This window comes from Myotis myotis, unplaced genomic scaffold (genome assembly GCF_014108235.1).
Source record: "Myotis myotis isolate mMyoMyo1 unplaced genomic scaffold, mMyoMyo1.p scaffold_m19_p_12, whole genome shotgun sequence".
NCBI classification, from domain to species: Eukaryota; Metazoa; Chordata; class Mammalia; order Chiroptera; family Vespertilionidae; genus Myotis; species Myotis myotis.
This window is the reverse complement of record NW_023416316.1, coordinates 38,380,186-38,401,421: the sequence shown is the minus strand read 5'-3', so window position 1 is coordinate 38,401,421 and position 21,236 is coordinate 38,380,186. Positions and strand designations below refer to the sequence as shown.

Sequence of the window (21,236 nt, the reverse complement as noted above, 5' to 3'; positions counted from 1 at the left end):
TCTGATTTATTACCTAGTGAATGAAGTTTATTATCATTTGAAGATTTTATTATTTCAACAAATAGTGTTAAAAGCTTATTATGTGTCATGCTTTGTGCTGGATTCTGGTGACTGATGGCAAAAGACAACAAGCCATGACACCTGTCATGACTTCCAAAACCTGAATGGTCCATCTCATCTAAAGCAACAACAATAATAACAAGAAAAATTTGTAAACTTGACTAAATTATTTGGGAGGAAATGTCAGTACTTTTTTTTTTTTTTTTTTACAAAACCACAGAAAGTAATAACAGGGCAAGAAACACCCAAAGCTGTATGTGATTTCATTCCCTAGAGCTATCAGAACTTTAGCATATCATGGGGCAGAAGTCACTTCGGGGAATGTACCACCTGGGAGAAGGAATGCCTGTGTACAGGACCCTCCAGAAAGCACTCTGAGAACCTGGCTGCTGCCCTGGTCCCCAGATTCAGATCCCACCTGAGAAATGGACTTTGTGCTCATATAAGGGGTGTGCCGTCTGTTTTCTTCTGTGGTTCTTAAAAACACCTATTTACTTTAACTTCTTACTTGGCCTAATTCTCTTATCCCAGCCTGAAAGTACAGCCCACTGACAGACAGGGTACAGGATACACCTTAAGATTCGGCATCTGTCCAAAAGTCAACATTTTTTAGCACTAACCCGAAATCTAAACTTGGAAGTGAGGGAGAGGGAGAGGGGGAAAGGGAGGGAGAGGGGGAGGGGGAGAAATGGAGGGACAGAGGAAGAAATGGAGGGAGAGAGAAAGAGAGAAAAAGAGGGGAAGGAAGGAAGGAAGGAAGGAAGGAAGGAAGGAAGGAAGGAAGGAAGGAAGGAAGGAAGGAAGGAGGGAGGGAGGGAGGGAGGGAGGGAGGGAGGGAGGGAGGGAGGGAGGGAGGGAGGGAGGAGATAGGTGAGTGATCTTTATCACCCACATGATATAAAGAAGGCAATAAATATCCTTTGAATAAAACTAACCAAATGAATGAATGAATACATCACGCTTTTGTGATCATGAACACTTCAAGTCAAGATAATCACATTAGCATTTGCATGCAAGCAATCCCACAGTGAGCAGTTCATCTTTTTAAATGTTATTCTGGTGATTTTTCTTATTTTAAAAGAAAAGGAAAAAGCACAACACAAAAATTTGAAATAAAAATGTATTTGTTTTCAAGTTCCATTCCAAGTAACAAACAGCTGACACTGAATCAATGCCTTTACTCTGGCCCTTGGACAGGCAAACTACCTCTTTCCATAGTTGAACACAGCACTGAACTGAGTACCAATAGATCCCTGTTGATTTGCAGAATAGGATAAAGCAGTTAAGCCCTGAAAAGGGCATTAACTGCTTTATCCCTACTGCCAATCAAGAAATCACCCCATTTCCTGCCTCCCGCCACCCCCAAGATAAAAATAACATGGATATAAATTAGCCCTTGTGCAACTCACACTTACAAGAATCAGACATGATCCTTGGCAAACTAAATTTTTGGCTATAATCCCCCTATGCCTGGATAAGGTTTCCCCCGAAGGATACCCTAAGAATGCAGGAGTGTTGATCTAAAAAGCAAGCTGGCCATTGTAAGGCCTAATGATTAAGGTGACTTTTCTCAAACTGAGGTTTGTGGCTGGTTGGTTGGAACACTCTGTAAAAAAGGAAAAGGACACGCAGCGGGGAGAGGAGAGAGGATCCCAGCCTTTGTCTCCTCCTTGTGTGAAAGGCTCATGCTTGTTCTGAGGCAGGGCAACCCTGACAGTGCAGAAGGGAAATGACTGATCCCCCAAATGTGCTATAAGGCATCGCTTCCAAGGACCCTTCCCTCTGGCCTCCGAAATGATGACATGTTCTCGGGGCAGCCTTAAAATACACCCAGCACTCATTAAGCCACCGGAACTCTACAATGGAGTGAAGCAAACATCTCAAAGCATATTTTCCATCAGAAACCCATCTTTCCTCATAGGATCTTTCCCCATAGGAAACCCATCTTTCCCTGTAACAGAGAGTAAGTTAACCTTTAATATTATATAAACAGCTTTAGAAAAGGGAGTGGTGTTTTAGAGGCTGGCTTAGTCAACTCTCTAACTAATAGTAACCCTGAGCTTAAGGGAAGGGAAAACATTTCTTAATATCTAGTTTTGCATATCCCATTCCCCTTAAAAAAAGAAAAATGATGCAAGGGCATTTGTTTATTTCCCTTTCCCCTTCTTTCAAAGAAACCTGAAATGCCCAGGAATCATGTGATTCCCTGACAATACCTCCACCCATCAAGACTTCACCAGAACACTAACTTTTCACTTGTTGGGCAGTGAAGGCATGTGCTTCAATCTGTGCAAATACACCCTCATTCCATGGTGTTCCTTATTGTTGTTGTTCAAAGCCTCACGCTCTGGGAGAGGAGAAGGGAGGAAGTCCAATAACTTTTTTATGTACATCTATCTACAGAAATACAATATGTGGGTGAGGTGATGAATAGCAGTGGGGGTTACAGTGTGCACGCATAGTGAGAAAATAAATTTTATTTGTCTCCCTGACTCTTTACTGCCAGCATTCTGCTCCAAGGGATCTCAGAGACCAGCTGGCTCCTCCAGGTGTCTTCCCATGGAACTTGAGGATGACAGATGAAGCATCCTGCACGCAGGTCAACATCTAGGAGAACCCGTTCTTCACACACAAATGAGGTCTTTAGGCAAAAGGAGACAGGAGGCTCAGGAAGCATGTCCCAGGAGGCATGTCCCTCAGGGCAAGGCCAGTCTGACAGCTCTGATGTAATCAGTGTTATGTCAATCAACCGCTGTTACCATAGAGTCAGTTCAAGGCAGGGAGGGCAGGGGTGTCATCTTCTTCTCCCCCTTTTACAATCGAGTGAGGTCTTCCGAAGGATCACCACTTCTTCCCATTGCTGGAGGCCCTTCACCTGGTTCTACTTTGCTTTTAAGTCCAAGGGTGGGATTTATCCTTCCAGGAGAATAGTCGTTCCTTTTTAGATCTGCAAGGAAGACAACTAAGATGGTTATGTGGATCCTCAAAAGCATGGTGCTCACACAAACTGAAACTGAAGCTTTCCCAAGTACTCTGTACAGTGCTGCCTCAAGCCACTGATATGTGAAACTCAAACCCTCAACCACGTCCGAACCGCCTGCCCCGTGCCCACATGTGACTTGAACCCCGCAATGCTGTTCTAGGCTTGTGCTCACTGGGGCCAGGGAGGAAAGGTTTGGTTGCTGGATGCAATGAAATGCCCTCTAAGGCACAATCTGGCTAGAAGTAAGTGAGGCCAAACTGGAAACAGGGCATTGCACCATTGAACAATAGGCAGAAGCAAGGAGTTCAGCCCAGACAGCGATCTCAAGATTTCAGTAGTCAGTTTTCTACAACAAAGCTGTGCTCAGGGTGGTACTGACTCTGAAAGCTTCTTCCATTTGAAAAGGAAATTAGCAAAAGAAAACATTAATAGGGATAATCTTTGGGGAGAAATCTTTTCTTATGGAAGAAAATGGGCTTTCAATGTATAGCATTTTGTGTTATATTAAATCCGTTAGCCTTAAACATATATTTTGTGTATTTTTAATTAAATAGGGATTATCTGGCCCGGCCGGAGTGGCTCAGTTGGTTGAGCGTCATCCCAAAAGGCTGCCCATTTGATTCCCAGGGGCACGTATAGAAGACAACCGATCAATATTTCTCTCTCACATCAGTGTTTCACTCTCCCCCCCTCCTCCCTCTCTTACCCTCTCTCTCTCTCTCTCTAATGCTCTTTTTCTCTATGTCTTCCTCTCTCTAAGTATGTCCTCAGGTCAGGGTTTTTAAAAATGGGGATTATCTGGACATAAAAATAATGCAAGTTATAGTATAATAATAACCAACAGTTATTGACATATCCATATATTACCTCATTCCTCACACCAACTTTATGAGCTTGGTGCTTTATCCCATGTATGGATGAGGAAACTGAGTCCCAAGGTCACATCCTTGTAAGAAGCAGAACTGGAATGTGAGCTCAAACTATCCAGCCTGCATTCTTATACACTATCCTAAACTCTGTCTTTAAAAATAAGTAGATATGTAGATAGATAAAACGTTATCAAGCAAAAAGAAAAACCATCCCTATTCCTGTATTCCAGACTAAAGTTTTTTTATTCAATTAACCAAATAACTCAATAACTGAAGATGTTTCTTATTTTCACTTAAAATGTGCTAAGGTTTTGAAAAGAACCATGGATAAGGTCTAGAGATGGAGGAATTACTGAATTACTCAAAACTCACCAGTGTAGGGTGTGTTTTTTGTTTGTTTTTTCTTATTTGTTTTTATATTTTATTGATTTGTTTACAGAGAGGAAGGGAGAGGGATAGAGAGTTAGAAACATCGATGAGAGAGAAACATCGATCAGCTGCCTCCTGCACACCCCCTACTGGGGATGTGCCCATAACCAAGGTACATGCCCTTGACTGGAATCAAACCTGGGACCCTTCAGTCCGCAGGCCGCTGCTCTATCCACTGAGCCAAACCAGTTAGGGCACCAGTGTAGGTTTTTAAGAAATGATCTCCACCTTAATCATACAGAACAGCTAACTGGGCTCAGGGGAGGAAGCAGTGAGTGATGCCTCAAGTCTCCCTTTTCCTGGCTGATCAGATGTAGTCCCTATGTCTCCAAGAATGAGAGGTACCTGGTCCAGGGTACAACGAATGAGACCTGGGAAGAGGCCCACGCCTGAGGTACTGAGTTAATGGGCCAGATCCAGCCTGCAATCATGGGCGACTCAGATACATGTCAGCACCTGCATCCCACAGGACCCTCAGTCCAGCCCAGATCCTTCCTGGATTCCTTCTGACCAGAGAGGATGCCAGTGGGCAGCTCAGCCAACGTGCTGGGGACAGATCTCTTTGCCCAGGCCTGCTGTGTAGTTTGTGAGAGCGAGTCCTGGGCAGCTAGAAGATGAGAGTGACCGCCGTCCCCGCTTTGCTGCTCCCGTCTGACCTCCCTACCCCATGTACAACCCCGGCCACCACCTCTGTCTAACGGGCTACTTCTCACCGGAACCGGAAGCCTGTTCCAAATCCGTCCTTTGCTATGTCTTGCCCAAAAGAGCATCTCGACAATGTTCTACTTCTAACATGAAGATTAGAAATTGCCCTTTTTTGTTGTAAATTTACACCCACTCCATCCCAAGTTATAATGGACGATGATCTTTTACTGATTTCCAATTCAGGATATGACCACTAATTAGCAGGCAGGAAGGGATACTCTGCTTAAAATAGGTGAAATTCCATTTTAAGGGCAAGTTTGGTCTGATCTACGGAAAACAGTGAGCAAGCTGAGACAGACATAAAGTGTCCCCTCTGAGATTAAAGGGAAGAATGAGACAGAGCTGGGCTGCCACGTGGGGAGCACAGGCCTCCAGCTGCTTACTTTCATGTGAGGCACACTTTCTGTGGTGACTATATTGGTTTCAGAAAAAGTGTGTTATGTTAGCAAATGATTTAAAATATATACCTGTGTGTTTAAAGTGGCAGGTTTTTGTAGTGAAAGACACTATTTTAATTGATGGCTGTGTTTCCCTCTGTACCTCACCCTCCCAGCGTCCAACGAGTAAATAAAAATAGAAGTCCTGGGGGCACCACCTAGGACCCAAGGTTGGGGAGTGGCGCAGAGACCTGCCTCAGCCCACTTCTCCCCCAATTCGTCTGTACAACTTTCCCCTTGGACAGACTGTGACAAGTGTTGGGCCCAGTGTTTTATCGCATTTTGGCAGAACCTGAAGTAAATCCCTGTCCTTTTAATCCCTTTACAGACTTGAAAAAAATCTGCAGTCAGAAAGTCAGGCCTCAACTGAGAAAGAGATAAAAATGTGATTAAGATTTGCTACTCTCTCCCCGGTTACAATGGCTGCTGTTCTATGAGAGCTTTCCTTAGAAAAAAGTAGAACTGTCTGGGGCATACCTGGGAGTCTGAGCTTCCGGCAGCAGGCGTTGCAACGATGTTTTGCAATGAAGTTTCTAATTGCATCTTCCCCTAAGTTGGCTGGCCCAAACACCATTCCTCTGGATCTGGAGGAAATAATCAGAATATCAATTAGACCACAGCTAAGAAAAAGGAGCCCCGCTAGGATTCTCGGAGGTACCGAACAGTCTCCCATAGTAACCCAGCAAACTTGAGGGAGCCAACAAAGAACAGCGCACTTTGAGGAAGCAACAATGTTAGGTTTGCAAATTTAAAATTCAAATGGACTTAAATCTGTGTACTCAACTCCAAGACCTACTGTGAAACTCATTTTAGCACGAATCTGATAGAAGAGTGAATTTTCTACACACCACGCTAAACCAAAATACACTGAGACCCCTTTTAATGCGTATGGGGTGATAGAATGACAGTAACTGCCCAATGTTCTTCTAGAATACCGGAAAGGTAAGGTAGAAAGTTAATTTGCTATTGAAACACACCTTTTAAAAGGATTCATATATATTCTTTCAAACCCAAATGCCTTTCTAAATATGACCATGTCCTGGAAAACAAATGCCAGACAAATCCCTACATCAGTGCAACTGGCTCTTTCGGCATCTGCTTTCTACCCTGCAAACCGCTGGGGCTGGGCCCTTTGTGGAAAGACAAGATTGCTGTGGTTTTGTGGAAGCAAACTACATATGCTGCGTGTAGGTGACAAAAGTCACAAACAGAATCAGTGCCTATTTGGCACATGTTGAATCTCTAATTATAACAGATCCTCCACAGGTTCCAGGACCAGCGTTCATCCATTATCAGATCACGCACACCCATCATTCCTCAGGCTGACAGTCGGCACGCCACGGAACACAGCACACAGAAACACTTCCAAAGGAACTTTTCGAAAGCTAATATTTTATTTTAATGACATGCAGAGTGGAAAGGGCACGTGTTAAAATCTGAACTCAATTACCGCTCTTAAATACCACGTCTTAAGAAAAAATAAAAGCAAACTATCACAAAAGGAAACAATAAACTTTGCTTCTAAGGAATGCGGTTTTTCAAAAGGGACGGGGTGTAAAAATGGACTTTTTTTTTCCATCCAAGTATTGAAACATTTATCTCAATTTCCACTTCCTTTTGGCAGAATAACAGTAGCTGCTCTGAAGATGTGCCAAGCTCAGAATGAGGGCTGATGTCAGTTTGATCTCGGATTGCCTCTTTGCTCTGAGGCGAGTGGGTGGAGCAAATCTCTTGGGAAGACAAAGTGAACAGGCACCCAGGATTAATTTTCCTGGTCACTCAATCACCCTTACAAAGGACCGCTCTTGGTGGTATTTGCCCGGCTGCATAAGCTGCCTCTTGTTAACTATTCTTCTTTTTCAGGCCTTTTGGTAAAAAAAATAAATAAATAAAAAATAAACACTTCAAATAAGGTGAAACCAAATGTGGCAACAAAAAGTAGAATCACTGGATATTTAGTGCCAGAACTCTGTGATGCCAATAAAGTGAAAAATGATGGTGGTTTCTTTCAGTCATTAAAATGGAAGAATTCCTTTCATCGTCTCTCCGGCAGGACCCCATTGGGATATTTCACTCTTGCACATTCCATACCAGCTACTGCTTTCCTCCCAGAAAAACAGGAAACCCCCAGCTTAGACATGCAACCCTGATTCTCAGATGAAAACTGTAAGCTAAATCATTTTCCTCTATGAGCTCTGTGAAAGTTAAGGCAAAAGAATCAAAATTACCATAGGAATTGGCTCCCTGTGCGGGGTGGGGGTCCTGAAGGAGGGTTGTAAGGACATTCATTTTGTCTACTGCCTAAAGCATATTTATAACCTTGCAATTTCAGATAGTGGAGTTTTTTAAAATATATTTTTATTGATTTCAGGGAGGAAGGGGGAGAGAGAGAAAGAGAGATAGAAGCATCAATGATGAGAGAGAATCATTGATCGGCTGCACCGAGCCCACAACCCGGGCATGTGCCCTTGACCGGAATCGAACCTGGGACTCTTCGTCCCCAGGCCAACATTCTATCCATTGAGCCAAACCAGCTAGGGCTCAGATATCAGAGTTTTAAAAATAAAAATAAATAAATACAGTTGCTTCCCAGGTTTTTCACAGCACAAAACAAGCAGGTGGTGGCTTGATTTCACGTGTAAGGAAACACTAATTAGTGCCACACACACATGGATTTACTGAAGAATATCTCATCACCATTTCAGACTTGTCAAATGCCCAAACACATCAAGGCAGTAAGTGAAAAGACGCAATCCCAAACTACCAACACCTGAGGCAGCCTTCACCAAGGCTCGTGACCTGAGAAACCAAGAGAGGTAGCCAGAAAGGATTGGGGGGTGGGGGTAGCGGGGTGAGGGAGGCCTGATGACTTTGTCTTCACGTGCAAAAGGTTGGGGACAGTTAAGAGGCAGCAAAGACAATATCAGAATCTGCACCACAAAAACATCTTCTCTTTCATGGACCCCCCTCCTGGTGGGCAAGGTACCATCTTCCCTGAGCTGCAGTGAACTGGGATTGAAGCTGCTTACCCCCGACCATGTTAAGGGCAAAATAAACAACATGTGAAAGCACGTGCTTAAACTGGTGCTGCCCAAACTCTAATGACAGTAAATCAGAGCAGCTCCCTATTGCTGGAGAAGAAAAGTGCCCCAGATCCTTTCAGGATTAATCTATTCAAAAAGGAAATAATAGAAAAATACTCAACATGCAAAAGTCTTGTGAAGAAAACAAAGGAAAAGTACAAAACATGCCAAAGGCCGAGGAAGACCACCGTTCAGAAGATATACCACAGGGGGCAGAAGGCAATCTTCCGCCTTCCGAAGAAGGTGTCAGCCAGGAAGCGGAAGGAAACCTTAGAAGCGGGCTGGCTCAACCTGTGCAGGCATTCAAAGAGGACACTCCCATTAGGCATTTGGACCCTGAAGAAATGCTAAGAGGAGTAGATGAGATGGAAAGGCATCCGGAAGACATAAGAAGAGTAAGAAACAAGTTTGTGATGATGCATTGGAAGCAAAGACATTCACGCAGACGACCTTATCCTGTGTGCTTTAGGCCTTGAATTCTTTTTTTTTTTTTTAATCTGATAGTAAAACCTGGCCCCTGCTTTCTGTTAGCATATTCTGATGTATCTTTTACCTTCCTTTTACTTTTTAATTTTTTTTTATTGATTTCAGAGAGGAAGGGAGAGGTAGAGAGAGATAGAAACATCAGTGATGATAGAGAATCATTGATGGGCTGCCTCCTGCATGCCCCACACTGGGGATCAAGCCCACAACCCGGGCATGTGCCCTTGACCAGAACCAAACCCAGCACCCCTCAGTCCACAGGCCAACACCCTATCCATTGAGCCAAACCAGCTAGGAGACCTTTGTTTTACTTTTAATCATCTGATAGAATTTTGTTTTAGATAGTTTCCTTGTTAGCCAGCATCTTACTGGATTTTGTAATTTGACCTATTCTCCAGGTCTATTTTTCAATGGGGAAGTTTCATACAAATGCATGAAAATATGTTCATTCCATGTTGTAAAATAACGTAAGTTGCAAAGCATATTTAGTATCAGCTCACATATGTACAATAAAAATCCCAAATTTTGTGTGTGCGTGCCTGTGTGTATACATACATACATACATACATCAAAAAATTAACTGTGCTTATTTCTGTGGGGTGTGAGTTTTCTTTTTGCTTATTTGTATTTTTTAATGAACTTGTGTCACAGACAATTAAACTTTTTTAATAAGTAAGAATGAAATAATTTGCAATCAGCTTATAAGGGCAATGGGGGCACCCAAACTCTTGATGAAATAACTATTAAAATGTAAACCTCAAATCACCTCTGGATCTCATAGCCAGAGGAATAAAGCTGGCAATTATTACAGGAAAATAAATAAATAAATAAATAAATAAATAAATAAATAAATAAATAACAGCAAATCAGCTTAGGATCTTGTGAAAACTCAGATTCAGATTCAGGAGCTCTAGGGAGGGCCTTGAGATTCTGCATTTCTCACAGTGTCCCAGGTGATGCAAACATGATTGGTCCGTGGCCCCTGCTCGTGCAGCCAAGGTTTATTAACACACCGAAGGCATCCGAAATGTGAGCCTCACTGAACTAGTTCAGTGCAATCTGCCACCGTGGCAAAAAAATAGCACTTCTAGTTATCTTCGCCATGAGGACCAACTGCACCCAAAGTTAGGTGACCCCACAAAACCAGGCATGCTACCAGGATGCTGTCCTATTAGGTTCCAGAGTTTTCTATCCTCAAGTCATAAAAAATAAAGTCTGCCATAGACAGAGGTTCCCAACCCTGATTGTCCATTAGAATCACTTGAGGAACTTTTAAAAGAATACAGACATCCGGGCCCTCTCCTCAGAGATTCTGATTTGATGCCAATGCTGAGCAGCTTATTTTTTAAATTTTCCCAGGTGACCTTAATAGAAATTGAGGCCCACTGGCCTATAGAATGCAATTAAGTACTCGACTGTCAAGTGGGATAATATAATCTTAGAATTCTAAAAGATAGCACTATTCAGGTCATATTAAATGACATATCCAAAGGTCAAAATTTAATAAATGACAGAGTATACAAAAACTTGGTTCGTTATATGCGCAACTTTTTTTTCACTGCAAAATTATAAAGTACTTATGGTACCAGGTTCCTACTACATACCCTTGAGCACACAGGGCTGCTGAAGAAATAATATTCTTCACTAAAAACACTTTCACTCTGCTAAAGTGAAAAATAACAAAGCCTTTACCTGTACCCTGAAAGTCACAACATGAACGGCATGGTCAGATAGCACAGGAATTGGATGCAGAGGAGCAGCAGGTTCACCTTTATTGTCTCCAGCTCCCACCTCATACACAAAAATAGCTAATACTTTTAGATAGGCCTCTGCATAGAAGCTTACAGATCAGACCATAATTAAATATACTTTTTTACTGACTTTAGAGAGGAAGGGAGAGAGAGAGAGAAAGAAACATCAATGATGAAAGAGAATCAATCACTGACGCCCCCTACTGGGGATCAAGCCCAAAATCCAGGCATGTGCCCAGATGGGAATCAAACTGTGACCTGGTTCATCGGTCGATGCTCAACCACTGAGCCACGCTAGCTAGGTGAGACCATATTTAGATTAGATTACTCCATAAAGCAGTAAATATTCACAGTATGAGACCTATGGGAGGGAAGTAAAATGTTCAAATTTTATTTTACAAGATTTACCACTTATGCAATTATATATATATATATATATATATATATATATATATATATATATATGTATATATATATTTAATTTAATTTATTTTGTTTTTTACAACCCAGAGCCAAGTATAGACCCTTAGGACAACTAAGAAATAACAATGTTGTACGTTAGCAGTTCTCCAGTGTGGTCTCGGGTCAGCAGCACCATCAGAATCATCTGGGAATTTGTTAAATTTTTTGGCCCCACCACAAACCCACTGAATCAGAAAATGGGCTGGGGAGGCTGGAGGCTGCAATCTGTGTTTTAACAAGTTCTCCTGGTGATTATGATGCAAGCTCATGTTTGAAAACCACTGGCGCCTGCCATATTGACCAGTCCTTAACACCATCACTTCTTTCCTTCTCCTCCACCTTCAGTAGAACAACAAAGCCTCTGATCTTCTACTGCTAAGTCTTCCCAAAAGTCTGGTTAGGGGGTAAAATACCACGGAAATCCAAAGGACAGGCAGATGACTCATCCCTCCATATAATTTAAACTTAGCCTTTAATTAACAGACAGTCTGAGGCTCCATATTGAAGCCCTAGTGTTCTGACCCCTCACAGACTTGCCGGTACTGAGTAGCGTACTTTCTGCCCCAACCTTCATTTTACAGGCATGTGATGGAAGACGCTGCCCATGAGAAGATGCAATGGCTCTATTGTGCGGACAACAAAGGAAACTGTGCTTCTCCTATGACATTAATTGTTTTTATGTCAAAGCCTAGAAAGGCTGCACTAACCTGTATTTCTCTTTTGTCTGGGTCACTAGAAAACTCAGAGTCAAGTCTGCAACAAAGTTCTAGCTACTGCATTGGCCTTTGTAATTTCCATTTATGTGTACTAACTTAACTCCAGATTTAATCTTATGTTATTTCCATATTGTCTTTTCACCCCCATTTCCTAATCTATGCTTTCTTTAAAATCTTATTGTATTTTGAATCTTATTGCATTTTATTGTAGATAGATAGATATATACAAATATATACATACACATATATAACACAGAGAATAAAGAGATGGATATGGATAAAGATATATAGATAAAAGCAGCCTCAAAGTCTTCCTAGGATCTAGGCAAGAAATATAAATGTTTAAAAATTATTTTTAAAAACCATGCACATTGGTAAAGGCAATTTTCTAAAAGATAACATAATAAGTTAACTTACTGTTTGTCTTCAGGTTTTATAACAGATGGATCTGTCAGATTTTCTCCAACACCTCCAAGGAAGAAAGAAAATTCACTTAGCAAATGGGAATTTCATTTTCTCAGATTTCCAGACAATAATAATAATCAAATTTTAATACTTTCTTTAAACCTCTATCTATCCTGTAATCAATCAAACAACATGTGAATTAACTGTACTATAAAAATTGTCCAGGTATGTGGGAAAATTTTAGTGAATGCTGTCTCCCCCAACCTCCTCTTAGGCTATTGTAAACTTTCAGGCCCCAAGTGAATGTTTTAGGGGTGTGTTCACAGTTATTGATAGTAACGCCCATCATTCATTTACTACTTATATGTACCAGACATTCTAATTTTATTTTCTCTAATTCTTAGCAATCATGAAAGAAAAGTATTAGCATCCTCATACCCTCATTGTACCAATGAGTATGTTGATGTTCAAAGAGAATAAGCAATGTGACCGAGGTTACACTGTCCACTTGTGGTGCCAACAGGACTGAAGCTGAGCCAGAGCGTGTGCCTGGTCTCCTGAAGGAGTCCATCGGTGCTCGGCAAGGTGCAGGGCGCTGTGGGGCTCTGCAGGTACAACCTGCACTGCATCGGAGATACCCATCAAATGCTACATAGAACATTTAAAAACAGTAGGATCCAAATGCCCCCAGATGCTTGATTTGGGCTGCTGATTACACCAGTGTTAGGTTGTTAAAATTCTTTGGGATATATGATTAATACTGTGTGCATGTTCCTGAATATAGTTTGTTATTCTTTTTTTTTTTTTAATCCTCACCAGAGGATATTTTTCCATTGATTTTTAGAGGGAGTGGAAGAGAGAGGGAAAGACAGAGAAATATCAAAGTGAGAGAAACACACTGACTGGTTGCCTCCTGCACACACCCCAACCAGGGCCCGGGCTGGGGAAGAGCCTGCAACAGAGGTACATGCCCTTGAATGGAATCGAACCTGGGACCCTTCAGTCCACAGGCCGCGACGCTCTTATCCACTAAGCCAAACCGGCTCAGGCGGTATGTTATTCTTCAATAAAATTTACCTTTTAAAAAAATGACACCAATGCATAAAAGGATAATGTAAGTAACTTAAAGCTAATATTCATCAAAACAGAGATGGATCAACACCCAAAGCGAATCTCTGTTATAAAAAGGGAGTGGTGAGGAAACTGACTTCCAACACAATGATGTTTCCCAGGCAAGCTGATCAGACAGGTGAATGCACAACTCAGAGATTTCTGAGATCCTCCTCCAATCAGCACTTTGCTTGGAAAAAACCAACTTTGTGGGAAAACTATTTTTAAAATATTATAAAATTTATAACTATTTTTAAAAAGAGTTTTGCTATATTCTGTATGTTTTAGCCTATTCTAAAGCCTTCACAAGAGAACATAATCCTTCCAGTTTAGTGACCTTTCCCTAACACACTGATTTCCTTAGGAAAATCACTTATGTAAGTATGGGTTTTTAAGCCTTTTTTCATCATAACCCCCTTTTTGTTAGTCTGATGAAGCTAAGGGACCCTTTTCTCCGTATAATGTTTTAAAATGCATAATTTAAATCTATAAAATTACAAAAGAAACCAATGATACTGAAATAAAGTTACCAAAATATTTTTAAATTATTGTATTGCATAAATGTGCTTCTTTATATGTTAATTAACAGAATCTAGCACAAGTCTAATAACTGTTACACCATCCAACAATAAATATGAACAGTTTTTTGAGATATCTGCCAACACATGTGCCGTGTTAATATCTGTAATTGTTCATGTTAATACCACCATTATAATGAAAGGAAATTATGCATTTCAGCTACCGGTTAGTGAAAATAAAGGTACAATTTTGTTTTCCATCAGAGTTCACAGACCCTCTGAATTCCATACAGGGATGTTTTAGAACCCCTAGCATAGAGTCTCTTTCTACACTGGTTTTGATTAGGGAAAGAGAAAGGAAGGCTGAAACACAGGCTTACGGGCAAGTGTGCACAATGTGCTTTGCTGATATGAAGAGCCCAGCCTCTTCCTAAGTGCTTTTCTTTAAAAAGTCATAGGCAGAGGCTGGGCTCTTTATGCTTCTCTTATTCGGGTATAAAAAGGAACAGCCTAGGGGACCCTGCTTTTTGAACTGTGTAGTGAATAAACAAAAAGACAAACCAACTGATATCACAAGTACCACCAGTAGAGAGACTAAAGGCTTACAAATCCTTTCCATGTTAAACTCAGACCTAACTTTGAGCCTGAAAATGCCAGAGCTGATGAAAGCTGTAGAACGATATCTGAGTAAACTACAAATTTAAGCTGGGAATACTCACAGTGCCTAAAGAGGGCATATCAACTGGGGGGAAACGGAAGCTGTATAGGGAAAAATTGTCTACCAAAGTCACATCAGTTCCTGTTTCCTTTAAATCTTGTTGCTTGTTACATAGGCGGGAGGTCAAAGGATCTGGTTCCACTCACAGTCACTTCACTTTCTAGGTGGTGACCTGGTCACCCGGGTTAATCTCTCCGAATCGAAGTTTTGTCATCTGAAGTGTGAATAATATCGAGTCTTATCTTATGCTAGTAGGGTTACTGAGACGATTAAGTGAACTATTATATGCAAACCGCTTAGCAAAGTGTCTGACCCAGAGGGTGCTAAAAACTGTCAACTGCTATTTTTATTATCTTAATTCTATAAAGACATTTTGTGAAGTAAAATTCTATTTCTTTTATCCCATTTCCCTAAAGGACTGTGTTTTCTAATGAATAAATTCCCCTGTAAGAATGAGGGTTCTATATCCACAAAACTTTATATCCCTACACTCAATCTGACCGTTCAAAGCTTGCCCCCAAATGGCAGAAAGGGCCTTGCAATGTGTGACAAATAGAGAGCAGCCCAGAGAACCACTCACGCTGCACCACCTGCACCACCACCACCTACCCTGCCTCTCCTGATACACAGGAATTGCCCAAAAGGCAAATTTTAACATCGGTGCCAATCCTACCCACACAGTCTCCTAGATAGTTGAAAACATGGGAGAAAATAAGACATTTTCATATTTTAAAATCCCAATGATATATCTTTACCAGCTTTAATAGAGTAAATACCCGTGTATAAGGTAATATGCAGCATGCCCTCATGAGAAACCCAGAAACATACATTCTGATCCCAACCACCTTGGGCTACATCAGCGAACCTCTACATCTGTGGAAAGAAGTTACCGTCTTTGTAGCAGCAGAACTTCATCCTGATGATGTTGATGCTAATGTGGACTTATTCCGGAAACTGCTTTGTTAAATTAAAAGAAAAAAAAGACCTAATATCTCCAAAAGTTCTTTGAAGAATACAATGAGCTTTTTAAAAAATGTTCCGGACAACTGTAATTTGAAATGCAATTGTATTTAATTCCCATTGCAAGGAAAGAAAAGTTGGATTTCAAGTGTAATGATGATGATTCAGGCCCTCACATGTAGGATTTTTAAATGGAAAGAGAAGAGACGACTACAATATAATTACATGACTGGAAATCGATCAAGCCTCTCCTTAGAATTCAGCTTCCTGGTCTGGGGCGGCAACTCCTGGGTTAATGATTGGCCATCCCTTGGAAGGAAGTAGGGGGGAGGGTGGAGTAATCTGCCATAGTGTTCCTCGTTTCTTCTTTCCCTCCAAGCAATAATAGGAAGGCACAGCAAGCTGACCGGGGCTTCACCAGCATGTCAAACTCACCGCTAGGTCTCTCTGCAGTACCACTGGGACCACACCAGTAAGGACAGACTATTCACAACTGAAGATTCACTTCCATTTTAAAGAGCACACGGAGATCAATACTAACACAACAACAACACTTACAGAGGGCTTACTGTGTGTCAGGAACTTGTCTCATCTCAACCCCTTAACAGTCCTATGAGTTAAGTGCATATTATTTTCTTCAATTACAAATGAAGAAGTTGGGACTCAAAGTGGTACCCTTCTGGTCACGCAGCTGGTTTATAGGAAAGCCAGGAGTCAGATACTAGCACTGAATGACTCCAAGCTCCTCCTAACTGCTGCCATTGGCCTCTCCATCTCCATTCCCCACCACCCAGATGATGCACATCATCTCTCCAATGACTGGAAATACTCATCAACCCAACTAAACCCAAAACCATTATTGATAGTTTAAGAAAACATGTTCTTCCCATTTTCCCTTTCTAACTAGAGCAAAATAAGTACTTAGCAAATGTTAGCTAGTAGTATAGGTACTATAACTGCTTATAATTAGTTTTAGGATTTGTGTTCTTCCATAAGTTCAGGCCGAACCAATTGGCCAAAACTCTCCAGTAAGTATCTCAATTTCTTCACATTCAATCTATGATGTCCTCTCTTCCCTTCTTTGAAGGTCAGTGTTTTGACATAGTTTATTTGGAGTGGCCTGTTTCTGCAATTCACATAATTGCCCAGTAAAAGAATAAAGTTAATTCCCTTCTCCCCCCAACACGACCAATGAGACATTTGTTCTGTTTAATGTCACTGTGGATTACTAAGAGACATAAAAATCCCCAAACATAAACATCATTAAACAAAAGTCTATTCAAGTGGAATACAAAACACACTAAAGAGTCATCATTAATTCCTTAAAGTTTTTCTTTGGTTGTCTTTTTTTGTTTGTTTCTTTTCTTTTTTTCTTTTTAAACCACTCCACCCAAAACTCAAAGCACAGACACTTAAGTGCAGATGAAAAACATCAACCTCTCCCAAACATGAGCTACCAAAGCAGATGCCTTGGGGATGAGCATGCTGGGCTAACATGGATCATGGATTTGCTGGTTTAAAAGATGAATCATCTTGACTGTTTTAACTTTGTTTATACTGCTTCCTAAAATATTGTGTTTGAGGGTTAGAAATATAACCTGTGAACAGCATAGATCTGAAAAGACAGAACTTATGTGTAGTGTAAAAAGTAGATACGCACCCTTGGGTACATGGCACAATTTTAATCAAAATGGCTTTGCAGTCTTACTAGACATTTCTCACAATGCCCAGGATTGCCCATTTCAACTGTCCCCAGTCTCCAAACCTGGCTTTCAGCACAGAATCCCAGGACTGAACAGGGGGGAAAGTGAGAGAATAAGAAATAGGCCCAATCTGCTTAAATGAACCATAGCACGATTAAGGATAGAATAGATGGTCAAAACAGCTTAAGTCTGCATCCTGGCTCCCCCATTAAGTAGCTGTGCAACCTCGGGCAAGTTATTTAAACTTTCTGTGCTTCAATTCCCCATAATATCTACCTTGAGGTACTGCCTCTGGGATTAAATGAGATAACTTCTATGAACGTTCCTGATCTAAATCCCTTATTTAAAACCAAAGCCCCAGTCAGTGAGCCAAGGGATTAAACTTTGACCTTAATTCATATTTCTTCCTGTTCCTGCACGGAAAGCCTGCTCGAGACTCTCTGTTTCGTGCTGCAGGATTATAGGTCACGCGTGAAGTGTTGATAGTGGGAGATGCGCTGATCAAAAGCTTCTTTCCATTCAATAAGAGTGCCTTACACCTCCTCAGACTGTGTCTGTACTTTCGTGACTGTCATATCAAGGCACACAGCAAAGAGAGCAAACTAATTTATAAATTGCTAAAGCAATGAGCTAAAAATCATGAAAAATGCAGGGAAAGTAAACTTTCCTGTGTGTATAAATGCATACCTAAGTGTTCTTGTGAATGTAAGTCCAAGACAAAGCCATAAACCTGGAAAATTTGGTGCAAAAGTCAATCTCCCTTTAGATCAAAGTTTTAGCTGTTTATGTTAGGCAACTAATCATCGCCATATATTTTTCCCTAGATCTCGGTGGGAATCAACATAGTAAGTGCTTGTGATCATCACTGTGCAATGTCTGAAATAAATGGCCCCACCTCCCTTCAAAACTAAATAGAACAACACCATTCATTACCCATCCTGGATCTTGCAAGATCTCTTAGGACACCTGTCTGGTTATTGCCACTTGGAACAGTTTCACATATAATAAATAAAATCGGGAAAAAAATAATCATCTTTCAGTTTTCAAATTAAAAAAAAAAAAAAAAAAGGAATGCCATGGAATATCTCCATTGAAAGACCTTCAGCATGGCTTTGAGTAAAGAAAGAGCTGAGGTCAAATGTAGGTAACCATGACATGGAGAAAGCAATCCCTAGTCAGTGTTTCCTGAACTTGGCCTCATGCTTGTTGTATGAAGTTCTAGGCTACCAATCACCTTGCAAATCTAAAACCAGCAGTTCTCCCCGAGTATACTCATAGGTCCAGTGAGAGAAAGCCAACATCAGCTCCTCCAAGGTGTTGCTGGGGGCAATTTCATCGCCATTGTTGTTGTTGTACTTCTGGAACTCCCCCATCATGTACTTCTCAATGGTGAACCATTGGTTGGCGGAATACCAGTAGATTAAGAAAACTTCCAGGAACCTACGAGGAGGCAGCAAAGGTGGGACTTACATTACTGAACAGTCAGCAGCAGGAGAGATTACCTAACTCTGGTCTGATGCAGGTCCTTTACTATGGAATGCAAAGATTGAGGGGTTTCCCACCTCCCTTTCTTTCAGGAAATGTCCCAACTCCTTTATGAGTACTAACTCAACTGTCCCTGCCATGTGCTATAATATTCCTTATAAATTAAGCAATAAAATCTGGCTATAAGTCCTCAGCACTGAATTATGATCTGTCTTGCTAAATGAATGCAAGAGTATGTAGACACGCAAGTGAACATAATAATGGTTCATTCTTTAAAAGTTTTTAATTTCTATACAATGTTAATGGAAAAAAAATATGCTTAAAACAGAAATGTTTTTTGGCCATAATGTTCCTGGACATTAGTAACTACACCGGGATCTGCCTGCTTCACATAGAGAGGTCAGTCCTGGCCTCTGCATGAACTTCTCACCTCCACTCACACAAGTTCAGTGATTTCTGCACCCCTGGGATGTCTAGTTCTCTTTTACCAGTCTCCAGAACTCTGGAAAGAAGAGCCCAACAATGAAGTCTTGGAGAACTTCTCCGTGAGCCTTGTACTTCTCAGAAGAGGCTGAGAATAACTGACAGAAATTCCTACTTAACATGAAGGGCTAGGGTGCCAATTATTTCCTTACCTTGGTGCATAGGGAATGGTTTGTGGTTTCACTTGGTTGAAGGTATAGATTAGTTTTTGAGCAGCTCTTTGTTGTTGAATTTCCTACAAAATAGAGAGCATTCATCAAAATATTGGTTTATTATCACATGCCTACTAATGATCACAGAATTACTGAAGACCCAGCAAGCGTAATTTTCAGCATTTTTCAACTCCTATCACTCCCCACTCCAAAAGCAAAAGCTCCACAAAACAAAATTAACAAAATACCACCACCTCCAAGAAAGAATAGGCCGCCCGGTTGGTGTGTCTCAGTGGTTGAGTGTCAGCCTATGAACCAGGAGGTCACAGTTCAATTCCTGGTCAGGGCACATGCCCAGGTTGCAGGCTCCATCCCCAGTAGGGGGCGTGCAGGAGGCAGCCAATTGATGATTCTCTGTCAACATTGATGTTTCTAGCTCTCTGTCCCCCTTTTCTTTTCCTCTCTGAAATCCATAAAAATATATTAAAAACAAAACAAAACTAGGCTATCCTTTGGGTTGAAGATAACAGCCTTTGAAGTGTAGCCAGATCTCCTTTCTCTGGCCAGTCCATCTGGACTCTGGGTTTCTGACTTACCCTGAGGCAGAGATGCAGCACAGTGCTCTCCTGGAAGATTTTGTGCCATGTCTGCACAACCTCAGGAAGGAAGGACTTCACAATGAAAACCTGCCCCGGCTTGAGAACGTCATCCTCAGACCAGGTGCTGATGACTCTTATGGCTTTGCGGAGGCCGCCGTCCATCTCCTCTCGGGACAACACCTGGATCATCGCAGTCCTCCCGTGCTTGGACCAGGAGGACATGCTTTTACCGAGATTCAAAGGGGAACTCTCCTCTAGCCTGTAGACAGTTACTTCTTCCCCAGCTGCAAAGAGAAGTGTAGGTGAGGCGTTCAGTGAGATCTCAGGTCTGTGATATGAAGGACATCCTAAAGATCAATTCAGATTCAGTTCCATTTCCCAAATGATCAGAGGAGAATAGAATTGCACCTATACAGGAACTGCTAGAAAATAAAGACATGGATTTGGCCATGTTGTTATGTTATCTATTATCCAGTAAAGAGGGAGAGGGGGAGAAGGGACAAAGCATCAGATGCTACACAAGAATGAAGTTGTTCTCATTATAGACTATATAGCTGGACAAAATCAAAGTAGTTAAGACAAATACTTCTAAAGAGATAGTTTAACCCCATGTTTTTCATTATCATCCCCCTTATAAACATTATTAGACATTTTTTCTAATTGCCTCTCCCATGACATTTTAATACCAAAGATATACTGTATACCTGTGCTTTATACATAAAAAGAAAAGGATGTCTTTGCTCTCTTGGGGATATCATCCCTGTTGAGAATGCATAGTCTAACCCCGGTGAGTTATACAGAGTCAAGTCATACCTCAGAGACACTCCCTCCTACCTTTGTTACTTGAAGCCTTCCTTTATCAGTACAAGGGGAGTGAACGTAGCACTCATCTCTTTGGGTTATGAAGATTAACTATGTTAATCTGTCTAATGTAAGCTAGAACCTCGGATACAAACTCAATCCCACTTAAAAAAAAATTTAGACACAAAATGCTCTTTAACTGCTATATAGCTTCCAGTTTCAGGCTGATGAACAGGCCACCAGTCCTACCCAGTCTAAATCCCATCTAACTGCAATATTTAATGCTTCATAACAGAAGCAACATATTCTATACACAACTTCTGC

General features: G+C 41.2%; 2 protein-coding genes across 16 annotated transcripts in view; one reads left to right on the top strand and one right to left on the bottom strand.

Moving 5' to 3' along the window:
* Positions 1-1,078: 1,078 nt before the first annotated feature.
* Positions 1,079-21,236, bottom strand: part of TRPM6 (transient receptor potential cation channel subfamily M member 6) — a 121,526-nt gene continuing 101,368 nt past the window's right edge. For 11 of the 15 annotated variants that reach the window (XM_036330821.1, XM_036330811.1, XM_036330816.1 and 8 more), the window contains 6 exons: positions 20,109-20,395; positions 19,513-19,595; positions 18,627-18,832; positions 12,396-12,447; positions 5,961-6,067; positions 1,079-3,007 (listed from right to left, as the gene is read on the bottom strand). In XM_036330821.1, coding sequence (XP_036186714.1) covers positions 2,874-3,007; positions 5,961-6,067; positions 12,396-12,447; positions 18,627-18,832; positions 19,513-19,595; positions 20,109-20,395 — 869 coding nt within the window. In that variant the 3' untranslated portion in view covers positions 1,079-2,873. Of the gene's footprint in view, positions 3,008-5,960; positions 6,068-12,395; positions 12,448-18,626; positions 18,833-19,512; positions 19,596-20,108; positions 20,534-21,236 lie in introns of those variants that run through there. The other 4 variants (XM_036330822.1, XM_036330825.1, XM_036330823.1 and 1 more) reach the window with 2 other exon arrangements.
* Positions 8,689-9,121, top strand: LOC118667454 (transcription elongation factor A protein-like 8). The gene has a single exon (XM_036330828.1). The coding sequence runs from the start codon at positions 8,689-8,691 to the stop codon at positions 9,040-9,042; it is 354 nt and encodes a 117-aa protein (XP_036186721.1). The 3' UTR covers positions 9,043-9,121.